We start from the raw sequence: 23,320 nt of genomic DNA, 5'->3' as shown, positions 1-23,320 counted from the left end.
CAGGACTACTGACAAAATTCTCCATTTTGAGATGTGCTATTCATACCTGTTTTGCTAGACCTAGAGCTGATGCATCAAGATGAGCCACGATTCATGGGACCGCAAGCCACATGTGGCTCCCAAGCTACAGGTTGGGGACCCCTGATATAGGGCATAGGCCAAGGGATGTCTGACACCACCTAATGATGATCAATTCATTTATTAACTTGACCATAATTAATTCACATGAACATCCTCCATGAACTGACAACATTATGTATAAAGAGCAAGAAGCCAGATACTTTGACCTTAGGGCTAAGTAGTAAGATCCCCCTCTTAAGTTGTCAGTTATTATCTTTTAACTTTATTAACATGATCTGCTCAACAAAATGAAATATTTCGACAGTCCACCCCATTGAGTGCAATCCCACAGGCAGTTTTTCTTTATGGGCCTATATTTTCTCCTCACTGTATTATGCATACAATTACCAGTATAGATAGATATTTTTTTCTTTTTCCACTTTTCTTTGGGCTCAGTCGTCTTTCCAGTGTAATAAGGTATGGTTATTAAGATCATGTAAGCCTTCGGGCCTGACCTTGCGTAGTATACCTAGCCGCATTCTTCTGCCCCTTAGACAGTAATTGCATGCTTGCCTTTGACATTTGAAAGGAATCCATATACCATTGCTTTTGTTTAAGGCCTTAGTGTTTGTCAAGAATTCATAGATCCAGTACTCCCCAGAGTCTCTTGTGTGGTAATGTAGAGTTACAAGCTCAGCCGTGCTGGTTAAACAATGATTGTTTGTCTCTGAAGAGGAAATTTTCTTGACTACCACCTACCTTAACCATAAATGTCACTACATTGTACACACTGATTTGTAATGTCATTGATTTTTTTTATCATGTTACTGAAAAAATATAGTGATCTATTTCTTAAACCCACAAATATGCGGTCCATTTTGACCTTCCAGATACAGCGATTTTTTTTTTTGTTTTTTTTTGTTTTTTTCTTCCCATTGTCTCATTTTAACACACGTATATTTTTTTTCTAGCCATATTCAAGCAAGACAGGTTGTAATTTTAATGACACAATTTTGTGTGAACACTAGAGAATGGCGGATCAATTCTTGGGACTCCAGTCCATTAGTTCAGCAGTCTCTGGTTAACCTGCTACCTACTGGGATCACGGCAAGGCTTTTGATTAGTCAGGATGGCGTGACGTTGTCATTGTGGTGCCCGCACTGGGGATACTGGAAGGTTAGAAATTAGCTGACCTTGCAGATAGATCGGAATCCCGCAATTCGATTCCACCCATCACTAGTGTACACTTCTCATATTTTACTTTGTTTTTACAATTTTTTTTCTTTGTCTAGTTGTATACTTGCACTTATAATGTTCTGTAATATTGTTTGGTATTGTGTTATGCCTATTGGGTCATGTCAGAGACAGGCCCTAACATAGATGGGGGAAAAAAAATGGCAGAACTTGGGTTCAAGCTCCAGGTTGCCATTATAACCCATGACCATGTTGTGGGAGCCTAATAGGGTAACAGAGCCCCCTTATTCTAACTGCTCAGATGCAGTGCTTGCAGACTCCAGAGTGTGCAGTATGCAACTGCGGGCAAAGCCGAAAAGCAGAAGTGCATGAGAAACCATTTGACTGCGCGGGCACGATATCTCCAAAGAAAAAAGAAAAGAAGCGCAAATCAAGTGCACACACAACCCATATACAGTGTAAACAAGGCTTTATTAAGGCAATAAAGTGCTTAAAGACATAAATTTTTTTAAAAAAGCATGTAAAGACATACCCAAAAGAAAGCACCCCTTATATATAAGGGTGTGCATGAACCTGACACCAAGGGAATAAATATCCCCTAAAAGGAATTCCAGTGAGTATTGTCCATACAAAGATAGATGTACACATAATGCACCAAGGGCTTAAAATGTAAAAAATCCACACACCTGTATAGTAATGGTTCCATATATTATGAACAGTATAATCAAATACTAATCAGAAAATAATAGCTTCTATCAAGGGTAACTGTACAGGATATCCCACATCAAGCCCATGGTAAGTGCTCGTAGACAAAAAGTAAAAATGATAATGGATATAAAAAAAGTAATAATACTTGCCACTCACTGGAATCCAATAGTCCGCTTGCTCCCAACGCGTATCGCTACACCCGGTACCTTCGTCAGGGGAAGTGGATACTCGATATCTCACAGCAATGGGCGTCATCCACGTCAAGGACTGCGTGCAGCAGCCGAGGAGAGGGTTGGAGTGAGTGAACCAAAGCCACACCCATCGGACCGGACGGCTCCTATTTAGCATACATCGCGGGAGAAATATAAAAGGTTTTTGTGTGATACATGGGGAGTTGGGGGGGTTACATAAGTATTTAGAGAATGCATAGTCGACACTGAATAAAGAGATATTTTTAGCTGATAGGACATAAAAGTGGTGATAGGTTCCCTTTTAAGGGTTATAACTAGCTCCGATCCTGGTTGTTACATATGGATCCAGACTACAAAAGTTTCTGCTCCACCTTTGTATAGGTGGTTCTATGTGAGTTGCCCGCCAGGGACGTGGGGTACTCTGTACCGGGTCCGGTGTTCACAGGGGGATGTCATGGTGGCTGCGACCTGGTCCGTGGACCTGGGCGCCCATGTAAAATGGAAAGGTCTTCAAAGGGGATAAAGTTTATGTTCGTGACGCCACCTGTGGTATTCGGTCAGGGTGACCGAAGCTGCTTTAAGGGGTTCCCTGGGGTGATGTTATGGCAGCTAGATGGTATACCTTCCCACAGGTGAAGTATATCCCCAGGACCTCCCAGTGTGAATATGCTAGAATGAAGAGGGGTGCAGTAAGGAACGAGGAGACAGGTTTGCAGTTTCTTTACCTCTTTACTGAAGACTTTAGCAGCCACAGTCCAGGGCGCCGGATCACAGGGCAGGTAGGGTCTGGCTGGTTTGAAGGCAAGTCCAGGTTCCCCTTATCCAGGTGGAAAATAGAAGCCTTCCTTTGCGCTGTAGTAGTGTAGTCCCTTACTGCTAGAAGCTTTACATAAGGTCCTCACAGATGTTACCTCTTTCTCTGTCCCCCGGGTAGGATAGGACATAACCCGTATGACTAGTGATTTGAGCCTGTTTATAGGGTCTCTTACATGACCCGGCTCTATGGGGTGTCACTGTGCCTCCTGGGTGCGGGTGCGGACAGACCGTGCAATTAGGTGTCCTGCCGCTCTCTGATGTAAGGCGTGGAGGTCGTTACAGCCTCAGTGGTTCGGCCACCCCCCCACCCCCTGTTAAATTCAGTACTCCCAGACTGGGAAAAGAAGAACAATACATGTTAATGCAAGAAAACAAACAATTTTTGGAATACTATAAAACTTATAAAACAAATTAATATTATGTAAACTAGAGCTTCCCTTTAAGGGAGGTAAGGACACTCGAACATTGCAGAACATATTTACATTATGGGCCCATTTTGAAGAATAGAATAGAAAACAATACAACAACTATTAAATGCAAGTACCCTCTATGGGTATACTATTTTTTAAGTGCTTCATGAACATTTTCTTTATCTTCTTCTAAGTGCCTAACTTTCGACTAACCCCCACGGGTTTACTATATGTCCTCGTTTTATTCAAAGGTGCATCACGAGATATCTTCACAACTATCTGTATACGATACTAAGTTCAAATCTCAATTTTATTATTTACTATATTAACTCTTTAATGTATTAACTAACTGGCATATAAAGTGCATTTCTAACCAACTCAAGCATTAGTTCAGCAAAGTGCAATGATTCAACATTCCCTTTATGGGTGCAAACAGTATTCAAGCCTTTCAATGCTGAGGTAACGCAATTAATACTCAAGTCAATCAAAACTTTAGAACAGCAGCAACGATGCGAGGGACCTGTCATTAACCCCCAACGTTGGATTTAGGCGGGCTTCAAGGCGTGTATCCAGACCTGGAATCCTGCCGCACCAAACGGGTTTGTCTTCAGGTCTCTGGAAAACAAAACAACTTTCACGGAAAGGTTAGAAGCAGTCTTTTTAAAACTTCTTTGTAAAACCAGTAGGAAGCACCTTTTAAGAAGGTGCAAACTATTTACAGTAGAGCGTTTTTGAGCCATTCACTGTCCATGACTCGAGTGTCTTTAAACGGAATGCAACTTGTGTAAAACATAGGATCCCTTTTAACATGGGACCCCTTTAAATGAAAACCCTGGTCGGGTTCAATAAACTTTTGGTAACAGCAAAGAGTTAAATTACCGATTTACAGTCATTTTCAGATTTGTCGTTCTTTACTTTGGCTGTAGTAATTTCCATGGCAACACCTGTGGATTTGGGCAATCCCCACATAGTACATACAGTGCGTCTACGCTCTGAATAGGTGTCTGGGTGCCCACTGAGGTTCGTCCAATGGTTCTGTGTGGCCTTTGTGCACATGGTGACCGCTGCAGGGGTCACCTGGCCAGGTGGGGGCGACGATGGGTAGTATGAAGCCGCTGGTGGCCATGGCTCCAGGCCTCGAGATGGCGGTTTTATGACCTTTGGTTCACATTTATGGACATGGAGAGCGTACCACCCTTTGTCACCCCAATGTCAAGTGTAGGTAACAGTCTCCAGAATAGAGGTCCCTGTCCGGGTGTCACTCCATTAAGTGTGCCTCCACATCCCACCTGGTCACGAAGACTTCTGGATACAGGTCTGGTTCTTTTATGAAGCCCCATCCAGCTTTTATGTGGAAAGTTACCACTGTACCCTGTCTCCGTGGACCTCTGTTTTCATAGGTCTCCTTCCTCACCCGGGCCTTGGCTCGTAGGTCCTTCTTCTCCCTGGCAGCCTGGCATTGGAGATCCTGCTTTCTTTCCTCCTCTTTCTGCTGGAGTGCCTGCTGCCGCTGATATTCCTCCCAACTTATGACCTCAACGTGCTCTCCCTCTGCCTGTACCTCTCCGGGGAACCCAATCAGGTCAGTGGTGGTATACCTCCACGAAAAGGTGACCCATTCCCCCTCGATGTCAACAGTCTTTTTGGTAGGGTGCAGCATGATGTCAGAGGTTTTTAAGGTCTCCCAGGGCCGTTGGTGGTCTTACCTGCTGCCGATGTGGCACCGGTGTTGATCTCCTCCTCTGCAGGCTTGGGCTTCGGGGACTGGCAACGCTGCTGATCTTGTACGGTAGCGGCTGCACGATACGAGTTCCGGAGCTGACAACACAATTCTTCAACCTCCGCTCCAAGAACCTCTGGGTTCATGAATGATGGCGGGGCTTCCTCCGCATACAATTGGCTAAAGGTGCTGCGGGTTTTCTCCCCCCTCTCCGGGTGACCTCCACTCGCCATCTTGCCAATCAGGTCTGTTTCAGCGTCTTCCTGTTTGGGGCAGTCACTGCTCCTTCCCCCTCCATCCCAGACTAGGAGGCGGATCTCTTTTGTTGATGGACATATCTTTCGGACATAGTAGTATCTGTGAGGGGCGGCTTTTACTTTTGCACCGTTTTTCCATGTTACGCCCACGACAACACGCCCCACTCCTCCTGCATGCCACATAGTGCTGTAATGGCGGCAGTTTTGGTGGCAATTTTGGCGGTCTTTTCACAGCAAACTGTATCTTAATAAAGCACGGTTCAAGCACAGTCTTTTAGGCGCACATGACCCGATTTGCTTGGTCAGTCCATCCTGTTTGTGACTCCAAGAATTAGTCGCCCGCCAGGGCCATGAGTTACTCGGTACCGGGTCCGTTGTTCACAGGGGGATGTCACGGTGGTGACCCGGTCCATGGCCCAGGGCGCACATGTAAAAGGGAAAGGTCTTTAAAGGGGATAAAGTTTGTTTGTGATGCCACCTGTGGTATTCGGTCAGGGTGACCGACGCTGCTTTAAGGGGTTCCCTGGGTTGATATTATGGCAGCTAGATGGTATACCTTCCCACTGGTGATGTATATCCCTAGGACTTCCCAGTGTGAAGATGGTAGAATGGTGAGGGGTGCAGTAAGGAACGAGGAGACAGGTTTGCAATCTCTTTACCTCGTTTACTGAAGACTTCAGCAGCCACAGTCCAGGGTGCCGGATCACAGGGCAGGTAGGGTCTGACTGGTTTGGAGGCAAGTCCAGAGGCCCCTTATCCAGGTAGAAAATAGAAGCCTTCCTTTGCACTGTAGTGGTGTAGTCCCTTACTGCTAGAAGCTTCACATAAGGTCCTCACAGATGTTACCTCTTTCTCTCTGTCCCCCGGGTAGGATAGGACATAACCCGTATGACTGGTGACTTGAGCCTCTTTATAGGGTCTCTTAGATGACCCTGCTCTGTGGGGTGTCACCGTGCCTCCTGGATGTGGGTGCAGACAAGTAATGTGCAATTAGCTGTCCTGCTGGTCTCTGATGTAAGGCGTGGAGGTCCTTACAACCTCGGTGTTTTGGCTACCAGTGTTCTGCGCCTCAGAAGGAGGTAGCCTGTTCGGGGCTGGTCCCCTTCTGGTATCCTCTCCTGTGCTCTGCTTTCCTGCATGCTCACTGCAATCAATTCTGCTTTTTAAATGTCTTTCCAGGAGCTGCAGCTCTGTGGCATGCACAGCTCAGTAAACCCTCTGTCCTCCTCAGACTGCTGTCTGGAACTCACTAACTTTCCCTACAGACTACCAGATATATATATATATATATAATATATAAATTTCTTGCCTCCAAATGTAGCATCACTCTCCCAGGGAGGAAAGTGATGACCAAGACCATGGGGCGCCACATATGCACTTAGCCCATCTGTTGGTGGCTTTCACTTACAAAGCATACCGGAACGATTTTAGGCTGCATTCATATATGCAATTTATTTTATTTTGAAACAAAAGTAAAGAGTGGATGGTAAGAGAATATATAGTAAAAACTCTAGTTTTGGCTTAACAAATGCATCAAGATTGCACACCCTCATTTGTACACAGAACATCACCATGTTTTCTCAATAGTATAACAAAAAAACACCATTTAAATAGCCTCAATTAAAAAGTGCATAACAAGCATGTGTATTTTAAAACTAGCATCTGTATGCATTTTTTTTTTTAAATCCCCTAAACTGCATAATGTATAGTAGGTTTGGTGGTTTAATACTGACTTTCTGATATTTAGAAAACCTAGCACGTAGTGGAAATTGGTATAAGACTAAAATTCTATCATCCCTATGAAACAAATGGCCCATTCTCCATCTGTACTGGACATGTGCACCACTACTCTTAATCATTGCTATTGCCGTACTTCTTTGTAAGTCTTTTGAGAGCCATTGGCTCTTATTGAGGTGATCATGGAGTCCTCTGTAAATATAGAGGTCCATCTGATCCTGAGAGAAAACTTACAATAACTATTGTAGCCCAGAAGACAAAATCTGAAATGAAGATCAAATATTCTTCTGGTTTTCCACTACTATTGGAAAGGGAAAGAATGAATGAGCTTCACTTTAATTAAAGGATAAACTCACCAAGCAGCAAGTTACCTCTTTATTTGCTGATGAAGTAAGGAAGCCCTGCAAAGGTTTGCACCTCCATGAAAAATAGAGAAGCGTAATAAAGTCAGCTCACCACCAGGAAACAAAGATTCAATCTTGCATGGATCTACTCTTGAAATAATGGAGTATAAAGCCCCATTCAGACTTCCATGTTTATCATATGTAAAAACATGGACAGTAGTTCATCTGCTTTTCAGTTTGTAACATTTGTTTCATCAGTGATTTTTACGTTTAAATAAATTGCAAAGCTTCTCTCATCTTTATCAATGTTAATCATGGGTAATCTTCAACAATTTTGAAGCACCAAATAAAGCGCCAGTGGTGAGTGCCACTTATTTTTCTCATCTACTCATAATTTTTGAAGATTGTATTGCTGGACACTTGAACACCACCAGGGGTGTACATAGAAATGACGGGGCTATATAGCAAAAGTTCTAATTGGGCCCTCCAAAAAAAGAAAAAAAAATTGGTTGAGTCGCAGAAGAACCTAAGTAATTTTGTTCCTGTTGAAGCCCCTTTCTATTCACATGCAATAAAATACTTTATGGACACCATGGAAAAGGTATGATGCCAACAAAAGTGCCCCAAACACTGTATGATACCCCCCTGTGAAAATTTCCCACAGTACCCTCCTGCAGTATGATGACCCTACAGTACTCTCCTGCAAAGTATGACAAAGTCGGTGACCCCCAACACCGTATGATGACCTCACAGTGACACCAATACAATATCATGACCCCCACTCAGCCCTCCACACAGTATGATGACCCCCACACCAACCCTTGGCACATTGTGATGACCTTCACACTAGCCCTCGGTGCTGTGTGATGACCCCCACGCTCGGTGCTGTGCTATGGTGACCACCCCCCACCCCACACCAGCCCTTGGCTGTCTTTCAGAGGAAACTATACTTTTTTTTTTTATGTATATGCATACACCTTCATTAAACACTTGTCACTTAAAGGAAAACAACTGATTAGCTGATATCCATTTGTCTATATATGGGGTCTTTAAGGTTTAATTACTGAAACATGATCAGAGGCTCCTGTTTTGTCTTTACTTCAACAAAGAATAAAAAGTGATGTTTTATTGGAAATTCCATTACGCTACATTTCTTCTATCCTACCATGAAAAATGGGACAACTTAGGGCTATTCCCTATTGGGCCCCACTTTATTGACACCTTCTATGTATGCCTATGCTTATACCGTAAAATCTACCACACCCTGCATATGCCATTTCCACATGGATTCAGAACCTCCGCCCTCTGGCATGTAGGCATTGCAAAAGGATTGCCCGAAATGGAACGGCTGTTAAACCAGTATAGCAAGTTCCCTGTATAGCAGAGTAGGAGTCAACGAGTGAAGGTGCTGGAGAACACTTTCTTTATTCTTAAAGTTCCCATCTGCCATGGAGTTTTTTTCAACATTTGTACTGAAGAAATAGGATGGGATGAAAGTTTCAACCTTTTATAATGTTCTCTTATTTCCGGAATGGAGTCTGTTTTGCTTTGTGCCTGTTGCCTCGTCTAGAACCCACAAACCTTGTGAATGGATTCTAAGATGTCACCATCTCACAGTGTAGACTCTCTCGAGCAGGCAGAAGATGCCTCATTGTTTCCTGTTACCCGGATACCAAGACCCCAAATTCTTCTCTCTAAACACTTGTTTCCTTTGTCAAACAGGTAACCAGTACAATCACATTGCAGGGGTTTCCATATATTTCTATTCTACAGTAGCTAAATAGTAAGGTTATGATATGCATGGCGTCAACCAATTTACTGTATATTTTTTTTATTGTTAATTATAGGCAGTGCTTATTGGGATTAAATTATTTATGAGCAGAATATTTACAGCAGTTTGAAAGGTAGAGATCTATTTTATGGCTGTTTAGAGTATCTGAATTGGCTGATTATGAGGAACAACAAATTGCATAAGAATACTCTTAAGAGTGTGATCACACGTTGTAGAAGAGATTGCAAATCTGCAATAAATATGCATGTTCCATAGAAATCGAGATGATGTGCTGACTTTAAAATCCACTGTTCTTACGCAGAAGTCACTGTGGATTTTATCAAATTCTACAGGCAAATGTACATGCAACGCATGCAGATTTTGCTGTGAATATGCTGCAGAAAAATCCACAGCAAATCTTGTATAAATACACCCTAAAAGAGCTTGAATTGTACATTACAGTGAATATATTGGTAATGTCTATCTCCTGCTGCTTGCTTAACAAATGCTTCTCCTAGCTTTTTTTTTTTTTAATTTTATTTAAGTCCGGTCATGATTAGATCTCATATCCCATTACCTGACTTTTGTAGGAGGAAAAGGGAGCCTGACCTATCTAGGGTTCCTACAGTGGGCCCAAGTGTTTGTAGAAGAATCCACAGTCCATGAGGAGGATTATAATCAAATTGTTGAATATACTTTTGGGGGCTAAATGTGGACTATGCTGAGGAGGCTTGAGATGAAGCATATATCCTGATGGTTTTTGTAGTAACCAAAGGAGAAGGTTGTCTTACTCTAAGTTCATGACATGATTTTATAGCATAGTGTAGGTAGAGCAGTATAAAGTTATGGCTTGTGCATTAGGGGTTAAGTTGAGCCATAGAGTGCATGCTCTAGTGACCATGTGATGGACTTGTGTTGATGTCAGGGTAACCTGATCTTTTACTTATCAGGAGAATACAGGAGGTAGGTTTCTTTCTGTGTATACATAAAAGGTACAGTATGTTGTGTTGGCATATCATGTGGATATGGTGACCACTACATGTGAGGGGCAGATCATGAGCCTGAAACCACTTGTGATAGAACAGGTACTGATACCAATTTGTGGTGGTCCCATAACTTACATAAGGAAAACTTATGATATCAAGTAGATACTGGATGGGGGTTTACTATGGCAAATAACTTGCTATGGAATTTAGTCGTGATGTTACAGCAGTTACCATACAAATCCCACTGGTTCAGTTAATTAAATTATTCCAACATCACAGCAACTTTCATGTCAGATAACAACGTGAGGTCATCGTAACTTGTCTGTCTGATAGCAACTTGTTGACCGCAAGTATGCAATTTGCAGTCATGTGCCTTCTAGTCTCATCCAACTCCTCTCAATAGAAGACATTGAAGAGAAGCAAAGGAGAGTCTAGTAAGTACGGCGAATACAGTGGAATAGTCATAGTGACAGTGTGCATATTGCATGCAGTCACGATTCACCAGTCTTCTATCACAGTGACTGCAGACTATTTATTTCTTACACTGGAAAAACCCTGTAAATTTCCCACAATTAACATGTTATGGTTGATATAATCCATTTTCTTCAACTTCAGTCTAATCCATATGGGCACTTTCAGAGGCAAGAACCAACATGGGGGTCCTGTACATGATCACTACAGGGGCTTCGTAGTTGACATCTGCTATTTTGAGAAGTGTGGTGCTAGCTGTAAAGTCTTAGATAATTGATAATTGTTTTTTATTTGAGCATTATTGGCACAGAAATGGTACTGAAATCCTAATCAATGGATAGTTGAAAGAAAAGAGAAGGGGATCATCAACTACCTGAGGAAGAGGGTAAAAATTGTTTCCTTACTTCTGTCATTCTATCATTTGTTGACCTAGGCTAGATTCACATAGCCATGTGATATGTTTATGTGCTGCCCATAATTTTTAATCTGACAGCACATGGACTCATGGGTTTCAAGTATCTATTCGAACATCTGAGAAAATCACAGATCCGAGTGTGAGATCGGTGCGACTCCGAGCTTTTCCTATTCTGATCTCATTTTGAGGAACACATTAGGACATAGTCAATGGGTCTGTGTGGTGTCTGAGTGTGCTGTTCGCTTTTGCTGGCACTTACCACAGATGTGGGAATGTAGTCTGAGAGAGCTATGTCCATTACTCCATTATCGAGCATTCGGAGGAGAAGTTAACAGTCTACAGTGCAAAACACCCCAGAGGAACCCAGAAGGATGAAGAGAATGGCTGCATTTGCTTACGCTTTAGGATGTCATGTTAGACTTTGAGTGTGTGAAAATCAGATTGGAAGGGGTAGAAAAGAGAGTTGGCCGAGAGATGGCCACATAAGGCAAGAGTAGACCAAATGTCCCAGACAGTTTGCAGTGTAGGATGAGGCAAGTGGTTTTTCAGGACATAAAATCCTGCAAGTTGTCAGTTTGGAAAAAGTGTCCATATCTTCAACACTGAGATCTGTGATAAGAGCTTAGTTATTGGGACTGAGGAGGGGGCAAAAAATATTTTGGATTGTATGTGGCATGGTGGGGGAAAAATGAAAATGCAATGGAGGAAATCTGTGTGCATACGTGAGTTTCTCCATAGATGTTTGGTACCTCTAGATAATGGCACCATTGAAGTAAATTAGTTTGAGATTTGTGCCAAAATTGCTGCCATTTGTGTTCAGAAACACAAAGGATGGGGGTGCTACCTCATTCAGGACATTTTTAGTATTCCATTGTAATGTTTGGCAGCCATGTGTGGAAAGGGGAAAAAGTGATGGGGGGCAAGTTTAACTGTAGTGTCCATACGTTGCTCAGTGATAATCCTGTTTAGATTTGTGTATGCTATAGGAAGGAGTATCCTTAGTAAGTAGACTTGAGCAAAAGCATTTGCAGGATCCTAGTCCAGCAGCCTTGTTGGCAGTCTGTGGTTGCTGGACAAGACCCCCCCCAACTTGATACCAACTGCCATCATCCCTGGCACATCTTCTGATTACTAGGTCTGCCACTTCATTATACATGTGTTGTGCTCCATTGGGCCTACTAATCAGATAAGGCTCTGGGGATATGGCAGGAGGTAGGTTTTCAGGGCTTTGGTCAGGCAGCTACGGATTACCAACATGGCCACTGGACCCGGGTTCTGAGAACTTTTTTGCTCAACTCTATTCACAACTGTAGATGAGCTTTTTATTCTATAATGTGTTATTCTCACAACTGGGTCAGTGAAGACTACCACTGGAAATGCAATGCTGACTAGTTCCTCTTGATGCACAGAGAGCAGTTAGTCATACTTGTAACATCATAGTTTACGTTAACCTGTGATGATCAACTCTGAAACTGAATGGCCTAATTATTTCTGATATAGAAACTGTCATGGAAAAATCCCAGAAAAGAACATGACAAAAGCCCATATTGTGTCTGTCCTCAATGATGCGCTTCCTGGAGCTTACTAGGCATGCACTGATCATATCTCTACATCATACATGGGGCAGGTATTCACTATTGTAATGTAGTCTTGTCTTATACACAACATCTTTGTAAAAGAAATTCTTGCAAAGTTCTGTCTGGCCATACATTTTCACTGTTTTTGTGAGCGAAATCTAGCATTACATAGCAGGTATTCATATTAGTATTGATGACCATGTGAGTTCAGCAGAGAGGAACCTGGTTTAACAAAGAAATTCTCTGTTCTGGTTCCCTTCAATGTGACACCCCCCCCCCCCCCCTCCACACACACACACACACACACACACACACACACACACACACACACACACACACACACACACACACACTCCTCCTCCATTCGACATCCTGAAAGGAGTTGTCTGTCTATGGCCTAATTCACACATCTGTGTTTAAACATGTTACATAGAAAAATGGTATTGGTGTCATCAGTGTTTTTGATCAGTGGGTGTGTTCTTACCATCAGTTGTTTTACCTTATGGATAAAGTAATAGATTAATTACAAAGCTTCTCCTTTACTTTTCGATATTAATCACAGATGGCACATGGATGCCATCCATGTGCTGGACGAGTTTTTCACAGACCCATAGACTTGTATTGTATAGTGTGTATATGTATACATTTAATATATCTGTGCTGCAGGAAAAAAAATGTACATGTCATCGGTGTTTTGCACGAAGACACTATCCATGAAAAAGACATGTGAATAGCACTATTGGCGATTATGGCTAAGGGTTCTATCAACAGAAAAAGATGCAACACGGATGTCTGAATAAGACCTAACACAACTCCTTTTAGAAGTTTACTCTTCTAATGGTATTTGAATCTCATGCATAGTCTCCAAATAAGATTATTTTGTGTATATAGTAAAATTCTTTAATAAAAGACAGATATTCTGGACTATTGGGTCAAGTAATCAAAAATGAATTGAACACAATATTGATAGAAAACAAAATAAATAGTATATAACATTATAAATTTGTCTTAAACATTATATGTACAGCTCTGGCAAAAATTGAGACCACTGCAACATTTTCAAGACGTATGAAAGCTGTGATTAAAAATCACGGTTATTCCACAAAATATTGATTTCTGAACTCTTCTTGAGTTAAAACATTAGTATTGTTATTTCTAAATGATTATAAACTTGTCGGTTTTTTTTTTTTTGCATTATTTGAGGTCTGAAAGCAATGCATTTTTTTTTATTTTGACCATTTCTCATTTTCAGAAAAGAAATACAAAATTTATTGCTTGGAACTTCGGAGACATGTTGTCAGTAGTTTATAGAATAAAAGAACAATTTACTCAAAAATATACCTATAAAGAGAAAAATCAGACAAACTGGAAATTTTGCAGTGGTCTCTTAATTTTTGCCAGAGCTGTATGTCTCCTTGCAAAATTCCACGTTGTATTGCAGTTTTGTTTTGTAATAAGTGCTAGATTATCAGGCTTTCTGGATTATTGGTTGCTTGATCACATGAGTTCTTGAGAAATGTCTGACTGTCAGGGCCGGCCGGCGCCGCTGTCACCGCTGTGCTCTGCTTTACGGCCGGCCGGCGCTGACAGTCAGTGCGGGAAGGTGATGCCGGGGGATGTGACAACAGACACCGGAATGTGAGTATGTGTTTTTTTTTTTTTACATTTACAATGGTAACCAGGGTAAACATCGGGTTACTAAGCACGGCCCTGCGCTTAGTAACCCGATGTTTACCCTGGTTGCCCAGGGACTTCGGCATCGTTGGTCAATGGAGAGCTGTCTGTGTGACAGCTCTCCAGCGACCACACAACGACTTACCAACGATCACGGCCAGGTGGTACCTTATGACACCATATGACATACTATGTCAATCTGTTTTTTGACCTCTGTGAATGATTTCAGACAAATCCTCCCTCAAAAGAATTGCTCTCCAATGTGGATATAATACTAAACCCTGTGTGTCTATTTTATAATTTGTGGTCCTAATGAAAGAAATAACTTATGTGTATATATGTGTAACTTACTGCTTGTGGGATACATGGGTTTATCTTATTTTTTCCCTTCTGTGCTACTGTTCATTAGTGAGGTTTTCCCACGAACAATATTCGTTTTAATTAATAGATCTTGAAACAATAATTTGTTCCACAATTGGATTTGTTAAAAATGCATTCCTGTGCTGAGATAATCTATGAATGTTCACCTGCTGTGTACTGTGTAATGGCTGCGTTTGAGCATGCAAAGCTGCTCCAGTTCATGGTTTGAATTAGCACAGCCCCTAGCCACTGGAGGAAGCCAAAATGAATATCCAGATAAGACAACATGGAATCGCAAACTTTTTTATTTTATGAGGTAAAATCTGTTTTTAAATCAGCAGGGAAATGTTTAGCTTCACAGAAAGCAGCATCTTTGATCCTGTGCTGTAATGTCTGTATACTCTTTTGCTTCATCCCCTGTCCAGAACCTGTAGTATGAGTAGACCATGTTCCAGCACAAAAAACACCGAATAATATCCCTGCCAGGGTCATGAAGGAACCAAAATACAAAACCAACAACAGACCTTCACACAACAGAACCAAAAGTATAAAAAATATATTTTATTGAATAAATACACATACAGAGTAAAAGTAGGGCAGTAGCCACCAGTGCAGCAGCAATTGTGGGACTCCCGCAAGGACGACCTCATAAACGTAAGTAAAAAGGTAACAGATATTCTGGTGCCCAGCTTTGCATACAGTACAGAGATATATGTGGAACATACAGTGTAATGAAAAATCAATAAAGCTAAACAATGTAATCTATATGTTAATAAATAATACTAGTGATCCACAATATACACGTTAGAAATAGATATACTAAAATACTCAGCTAGCAAACCATATATGTAAACATAGCACTAGTAAGGGTATAGTTACCGTGAGGAAGACCCCGGGGACCCACCACACTCGATACGCGTTTCGCAATGAAATGTTTATCTTTATTGATTTTTCATTACACTGTATGTTCCACATATATCTCTGTACTGTATGCAAAGCTGGGCACCAGAATATCTTTAGCTTTTTACTTACTACGCACGTTTGATGTCGTCCTTGCGGGAGTCCCACCATTGCTGCTGCACTGGTGGCTACTGCCCTACTTTTACTCTGTATGTGTATTTATTCAATAAAATATATTTTTTATACTTTTGGTTCATTTTCCTTGGGTCTGTTGTGTGAAGGTCTGTTGTTGGTTTTGCATGTTCCAGCACAGTCAAACATAGCCATTACACAGTACACAGCAGGGGCACATTTTATAAGATTAGCACAGGAACATTTTTTTTTTTTTAACACATCCCATTGTGGAACTTTATTATTGTTCATAGAAATAATGTCTGTAAGGCGCTGCGGAATATGTTGGCGCTATATAAAGAGATTATTTATTAAAATGTATTTTGTTCTTAAGAAAACCCCTTTAAAAGGGCAACTCTAGTCTTCAGCATCTTGTTTTCAGATTTTGCTTAATGCAGTACATATACAGGTCCTTCTCAAAAAATTAGCATATAGTGTTAAATTTCATTATTTACCATAATGTAATGATTACAATTAAACTTTCATATATTATAGATTCATTATCCACCAACTGAAATTTGTCAGGTCTTTTATTGTTTTAATACTGATGATTTTGGCATACAACTCCTGATAACCCAAAAAAAACTGTCTCAATAAATTAGCATATCAAGAAAAGGTTCTCTAAACGACCTATTACCCTAATCTTCTGAATCAACTAATTAACTCTAAACACATGCAAAAGATACCTGAGGCTTTTATAAACTCCCTGCCTGGTTCATTACTCAAAACCCCCATCATGGATAAGACTAGCGACCTGACAGATGTCAAGAAGGCCATCATTGACACCCTCAAGCAAGAGGGTAAGACCCAGAAAGAAATTTCTCAACAAATAGGCTGTTCCCAGAGTGCTGTATCAAGGCACCTCAATGGTAAGTCTGTTGGAAGGAAACAATGTGGCAGAAAACGCTGTACAACGAGAAGAGGAGACCGGACCCTGAGGAAGATTGTGGAGAAGGACCGATTCCAGACCTTGGGGAACCTGAGGAAGCAGTGGACTGAGTCTGGTGTGGAAACATCCAGAGCCACCGTGCACAGGCGTGTGCAGGAAATGGGCTACAGGTGCCGCATTCCCCAGGTAAAGCCACTTTTGAACCATAAACAGCGGCAGAGGCTCCTGACCTGGGCTACAGAGAAGCAGCACTGGACTGTTGCTAAGTGGTCCCAAGTACTTTTTTCTGATGAAAGCAAATTTTGCATGTCATTCGGAAATCAAGGTGCCAGAGTCTGGAGGAAGACTGGGGAGAAGGAAATGCCAAAATGCCTGAAGTCCAGTGTCAAGTACCCACAGTCAGTGATGGTGTGGGGTGCCATGTCAGCTGCTGGTGTTGGTCCACTGTGTTTCATCAAGGGCAGGGTCAATGCAGCTAGCTATCAGGAGATTTTGGAGCACTTCATGCTTCCATCGGCTGAAATGCTTTATGGAGATGAAGATTTCATTTTTCAGCACGACCTGGCACCTGCTCACAGTGCCAAAACCACTGGTAAATGGTTTACTGACCATGGTATTACTGTGCTCAATTGGCCTGCCAACTCTCCTGACCTGAACCCCATAGAGAATCTGTGGGATATTGTGAAGAGAAAGTTGAGAGACGCAAGACCCAACACTCTGGATGAGCTTAAGGCCGCTATTGAACCATCCTGGGCCTCCATAACATCTCAGCAGTGTCACAGGCTGATTGCCTCCATGCCACGCCGCATTGAAGCAGTCATTTCTGCCAAAGGATTCCCGACCAAGTATTGAGTGCATAACTGAACATTATTATTTGATGGTTTTTTTGTTTGTTATTAAAAAACACTTTTATTTGATTGGATGGGTGAAATATGCTAATTTATTGAGACAGGTTTTTTGGGTTATCAGGAGTTGTATGCCAAAATCATCAGTATTTAAACAATAAAAGACCTGACAAATTTCAGTTGGTGGATAATGAATCTATAATATATGAAAGTTTAATTGTAATCATTACATTATGGTAAATAATGAAATTTAACACTATATGCTAATTTTTTGAGAAGGACCTGTAGATCCCAGCAGTTATAGATCCTATACACGTTTTCCATTCATTGGCTGTATATAATTAGCCTATTGCCAAAATGCCTAATGCTTCATTTTAATTCCTTTATTAAATGAAGGATTATTTTTCTTCATTTTTGTGATAGAATTCCATAAGTATTGCATTTATGACTATTTGGTTGAGATTAGAGCATGCTCTCCTGTGGTAGCACTTGTGGAAGGGAAATCCCTGGTGGCATGATAGAATTTCCGTCTGTTTAATAAGGAAGCATGAGCTTCCTTGTTTGTTGCTGTATGTAGTGATCAGAAGTGGTCAGGAACAGGAAGCTGATCCTTTCAGACTACTTATTGTACTGTGATTTTAAAGAGTTAACTGTCCATGTTTATTTTTTTTCATACAACAATAGAGTAAGTGAATATAAGACACACAGTAATAATCTTATCTGATATATTCAGGGATGTAGCTAGAAGAGTCAAGGCCTCCCATATTTATTGATGATGATTCAAGATCTACAGTTGTTTATCTGCTTTTCAGAAAATGTTTCCAGAGAAACTTAAAATATATCTTTCTGAAGTATATAACAAATTTGGTCGAATGACAAAAAAATTCTGTGTCCAGATAATGGAACTGTATGGAATCTTGTTTCAGACCATTGTCCTATACAACCCTGAACAAAATGGTGTAGCGGAATGAAAGAACTGGACACTTTGCAAAAGTAGTATTCTATCTGTCGCAGATTTGCCAACAGCATATTTGGGTGAAGCAATCATGCATGTTAGCTTGCAATCTTTAAAACAGACTACCAGGTAAAGCTACTGAGAACTCCATTTGAGCAATGGAACAGTAAGAAACCAGAACTACAACATATAAGAATATTTGGAAGTAAAATGTTAGTATGTTTTCCCAAAGAAAGACGTGCCAAGTGTGAATCTCATGCACAAGAGGGTATCTTAGTGGGCTACAGTGAAGCTCAAAAAGGATGTAGAATCCTGCATCCACAAATTAACAAAGTCACAAGAAGCAGATATGTGATGATTGAGAACTCTCTCTATTTTCAAAACATCATCCAGCTGAAGAAACAATCTCCATTCAAAATACCATGGAAAAGGATGTTGAAGTTTTTAGGTTGTGAAGAAGGAATAGAAAAATCAGGAGAATCTAAAGTCAGAAGATCTTTGAGATCAAACAAAGGTATACCAGCTAAGTGTCTTTCAGTCAGAGCCGCAGTCATGGGATAAAATGCAACAACTACCAGTCCATAAAAAAACTGAAGTAGATTAACACTGCTAATGAAGAAATAAGTCCATTCTTCACCTTCAAACTTAGAAACTCACCAAACTACCACAATGCAAGAAAGCAATCTAATGTAAATTGGGTTTTAAGACCAAGTATGACTCTGAAGGCAAGATGCACAGATTTAAAGCAAGATTAGTCACGAAAGGATATTCTCAAAAATATAGTGAAGAGTAGGGTTGAGCGACTTTTACCTTTTTAAGGTCGAGTCGGGTTTTGCGAAACCCGACTTTCTCAAAAGTCGAGTCGGGTGAAATCAGCCGATTATCGCGTTATTTCAGCGTGATATAGCAGAAAAGCCGGTAATTCAATTGCCGACTTTTCATTTCTCCTTCCTAAACCCGACATATGAGACATGGTTTACATACAGTAAACCATGTCATATTCCCATTTTTTTTGCATATTACCCACTACTAGTGTTGAGCATTCCGATACCGCAAGTATCGGGTATCGGCCGATATTTGCGGTATCGGAATTCCGATACTGAATTCCGATACTTCCCGCGTATCGGATACCGGAATCGGAAGTTCCCAGAATTCAAATTGAACGCAGCAGCCAATGAGGAATGAATGAAAGTGTGGGCACATCCTGTTTAGCATGGTGGGCATGTAAGTACTGGCAAGGCTTGGATTGGCTGCTGAAATGATGTCACTCTGCACTATAAAAAAGCGCTGCCGCCATTTTGCGCTCACTCTGCTGTGATTTCAGTTAGGGACAGGACGCTGTGTTCTAACTGAGGGCCAGTTGAGCTAGCTAATTGCTTTATTTTCCTTTCCAAAGGCTAATTTAGCAAAACGCTGTGTGTTCTTCACTGTTCACCTTGCTCTTGCCTTGCAGCGCTGTTTTAACAGCGTTCTGCAAGGTCTCTGTGTGTGTGTGTGTGCAGCTCACTCTGTAGTCTGTGTGCAGCCATATACCCGGTTGTATTCAGCTCAGGGGGGGTTCACACTGCCTCACACAGTTGTTCTTTTTTGCTCTTAGTGCAGCCTGCTGCACATTTTTTCTCAAATTTCCTATTAGTGTTTTTCCACCAGTCTCCAGCTCTATTGTGGAAAAACACTACATAGGATAACCTAGAGGGGGGTTTTTGGGCCTTGCAGCGCCGTTTACGGCTGTCTGCACGGTCTCCGTGTGAGCCCAGCTCGCCCTGTAGTCTGTGTGCAGCCATAGCCGGTTGGATTCAGCTCAGGGTTCGTTACTGGCTCATACCTTGAGAAAAATTTTCCTTTTTTTCAAATAGTGCAGCCTGTTTAAAATTTGAAAAAAAAAATTCCTATTAGTGTCTTTCCACTCGTATCCAGCTAAATAGTGGAAAAACACTATATAGGATAACCTAGAGGAGGGTTTTTTGGCCTTGCAGCGCCGTTTACGGCTGTCTGCACGGTCTCCGTGTGAGCCCAGCTCGCCCTGTAGTCTGTGTGCAGCCATAGCCGGTTGGATTCAGCTCAGGGTTCGTTACTGGCTCATACCTTGAGAAAAATTTTCCTTTTTTTCAAATAGTGCAGCCTGTTTAAAATTTGAAAAAAAAAATTCCTATTAGTGTCTTTCCACTCGTATCCAGCTAAATAGTGGAAAAACACTATATAGGATAACCTAGAGGAGGGTTTTTTGGCCTTGCAGCGCCGTTTACGGCTGTCTGCACGGTCTCCGTGTGAGCCCAGCTCGCCCTGTAGTCTGTGTGCAGCCATAGCCGGTTGGATTCAGCTCAGGGTTCGTTACTGGCTCATACCTTGAGAAAAATTTTCCTTTTTTTCAAATAGTGCAGCCTGTTTAAAATTTGAAAAAAAAAATTCCTATTAGTGTCTTTCCACTCGTATCCAGCTAAATAGTGGAAAAACACTATATAGGATAACCTAGAGGAGGGTTTTTTGGCCTTGCAGCGCCGTTTACGGCTGTCTGCACGGTCTCCGTGTGAGCCCAGCTCGCCCTGTAGTCTGTGTGCAGCCATAGCCGGTTGGATTCAGCTCAGGGTTCGTTACTGGCTCATACCTTGAGAAAAATTTTCCTTTTTTTCAAATAGTGCAGCCTGTTTAAAATTTGAAAAAAAAAATTCCTATTAGTGTCTTTCCACTCGTATCCAGCTAAATAGTGGAAAAACACTATATAGGATAACCTAGAGGAGGGTTTTTTGGCCTTGCAGCGCCGTTTACGGCTGTCTGCACGGTCTCCGTGTGAGCCCAGCTCGCCCTGTAGTCTGTGTGCAGCCATAGCCGGTTGGATTCAGCTCAGGGTGCGTTACTGCCTCATACCTTGAAAAACAATTTCCTTTTTTTCAAATAGTGCAGCCAGTTTAAAATTTGAAAAAAAAAATTCCTATTAGTGTCTTTCCACTTGTATCCAGCTAAATAGTGGAAAAACACTATATAGGATAACCTAGAGGAGGGTTTCTTGGCCTTGCAGCGCCGTTTACGGCTGTCTGCACGGTCTCCGTGTGATTTAAACTAGCTCTGTAGCCCGATCTGCACCAAAAAAAAGGTTAAGTTCACCAAACACAACTTACACTTGTGTAGGCCACATTTGAAAAATAATAAAGTTTAGTCCACAATTTACAACATTAGTGTTTCTTACACCTGTTAGGAGGAGCATTACAGGAATAAGCACACTAAGGCCTTAGTACTTTTCTGCTTATCTTTATCTGTCAACCAAGATGAAGAGGGCAGGGAGTAAGGCACGTGGGCGTGGGCGCGGAGCAGGGAGAGGAGCAGGGAGAGGACGTGGTGATTCTGTGCCTGCTGCGGGCGCCGGTGACTCGTCGTCACTCAGTTTCAGCAGGGAACAGTCCTTCATGCGCAGCTTTGTCGGAGAGCGCCGTGCACCGCTGCTGCGTGAAGACCAAATTGAAGCCGTTGTCGGGTGGATGGCAGCTAACGCCTCGGCATCGACTTCAGTTAGTGCCACATCCTCTCAGGCACAGAGCACTGGAGAGCAGCCATCTGTCTCTTCACCACCTGCCAAATTGGCCAGGCAGTCAGAGAGCCCAGGACAGGAGCCGTCTCTACTTCTGTTCTCTGAATCTCTTGGCTTGGAAACAGGGGGCCAGCCAAGCAGCATTGGAGAAATGGAAGAAGAGGCAGTGTGCAGTGATGCCCAACAGCTTTTTCTCTCTGACTCTGAAGAGGCAGGTGGGCCAGTGCCTCCGGTGACCACAGCGCAGTACGCATCTGATGATGAAACTCAGGTGCCGCTTTCTCGTGCGTACTGTGCTGCTGAGACTACCCAGGAGGAGCAGTTGGTGGCAGAGGGTAGTGGAGATGATGAGGTCCTTGACCCATCGTGGCGTGAGGAACAGGAAGGTGGTGGGAGCAGCTCAGAGGAAGAGCTTCCTCTTACGGGCCAAAGAGGGAGAGGGAGGGGGAAGACTGCGGAGCCTGTAGCCTCCACTTTGGCACCCGTTAGGAGCCTGTCTCTTTCCAAAGCCAAAAAGGGCGCTCCCAAGACTTGCAGTGCCTGGTCCTTTTTTGACACAGTTGCAGATGACATTTGTTTTGTCAAATGCAAGCTGTGTCATCATAAAGTAAAAAGAGGGAAAAATGTCAGCAACCTCAATACCACAAATATGTGGAAACATGTGCGGACCAGGCACGCGGTGGAGTTACAGAAACACACTGAAGATGTAGGCCAACCAACAGCGGCAGCTACCACCTCTTCAGCTCGTGTTGCCTCTTCCTCCAGCTCACGCACAGCTGGTTTGGCTTCCTCCCAGAGACCTTGTGTAATTCCACCCACAGCACCACCTTCCCAGTCATCCTCACACTCCCAGTCTACTCTACAGCCATCGGTAGTACAGGCATGGGAGAAAAGGCGGGCATTCTCGGCCAACCACCCCCGAGCACAGGCTCTGAATGCAGGCATTGCCAAACTGTTGTCCCTGGAAATGCTCTCGTTCAGGCTGGTGGAGACTGACAGCTTCCGTGACTTGATGGCATTGGCAGTCCCACAGTACAAGGTGCCCAGCCGCTTTTACTTCAGCAGGCAGGCTGTCCCTGCCCTGCACAGGCATGTTGAGGCAAACATAAAACATGCGCTACTGAACGCCGTCAGTAGCAAGGTCCACCTCACCACCGATGCGTGGACCAGTCAGCATGGACAGGGGCGATATGTTTCCCTCACTGCCCATTGGGTTAATGTTGTTGAGCCAGGTACAGATCGTGCGAGTGGCGCAGGACGTGTCCTGCCCACTCCAAGGATTGCAGGAATCCAGTCTGTACGCATCGACTCCTCCTCTTACACCAGTTCCTCTGATTCCTCTCTGC

General features: G+C 42.5%; 1 protein-coding gene across 3 annotated transcripts in view; it reads left to right on the top strand.

The window, feature by feature from the left end:
* The window catches only part of ARHGAP40 (Rho GTPase activating protein 40), a 137,848-nt gene that overhangs the window by 31,550 nt on the left and 82,978 nt on the right, over positions 1 to 23,320 (top strand). Inside the window, exon 1 of one of the 3 annotated variants that reach the window (XM_069752333.1) lies at positions 8,813 to 9,159. The exons of the other annotated variants lie outside the window; for them this stretch is intronic. Coding sequence (XP_069608434.1) covers positions 9,026 to 9,159 — 134 coding nt within the window. The 5' untranslated portion in view covers positions 8,813 to 9,025. Of the gene's footprint in view, positions 1 to 8,812; positions 9,160 to 23,320 lie in introns of those variants that run through there. 3 annotated transcript variants of the gene reach the window in all.

This window comes from Ranitomeya imitator, chromosome 2, assembly GCF_032444005.1.
Source record: "Ranitomeya imitator isolate aRanImi1 chromosome 2, aRanImi1.pri, whole genome shotgun sequence".
Classification (NCBI taxonomy): Eukaryota; Metazoa; Chordata; class Amphibia; order Anura; family Dendrobatidae; genus Ranitomeya; species Ranitomeya imitator.
Note: the sequence above shows the minus strand (reverse complement) of the source record. Positions and strands in the feature narration are given on the sequence as shown.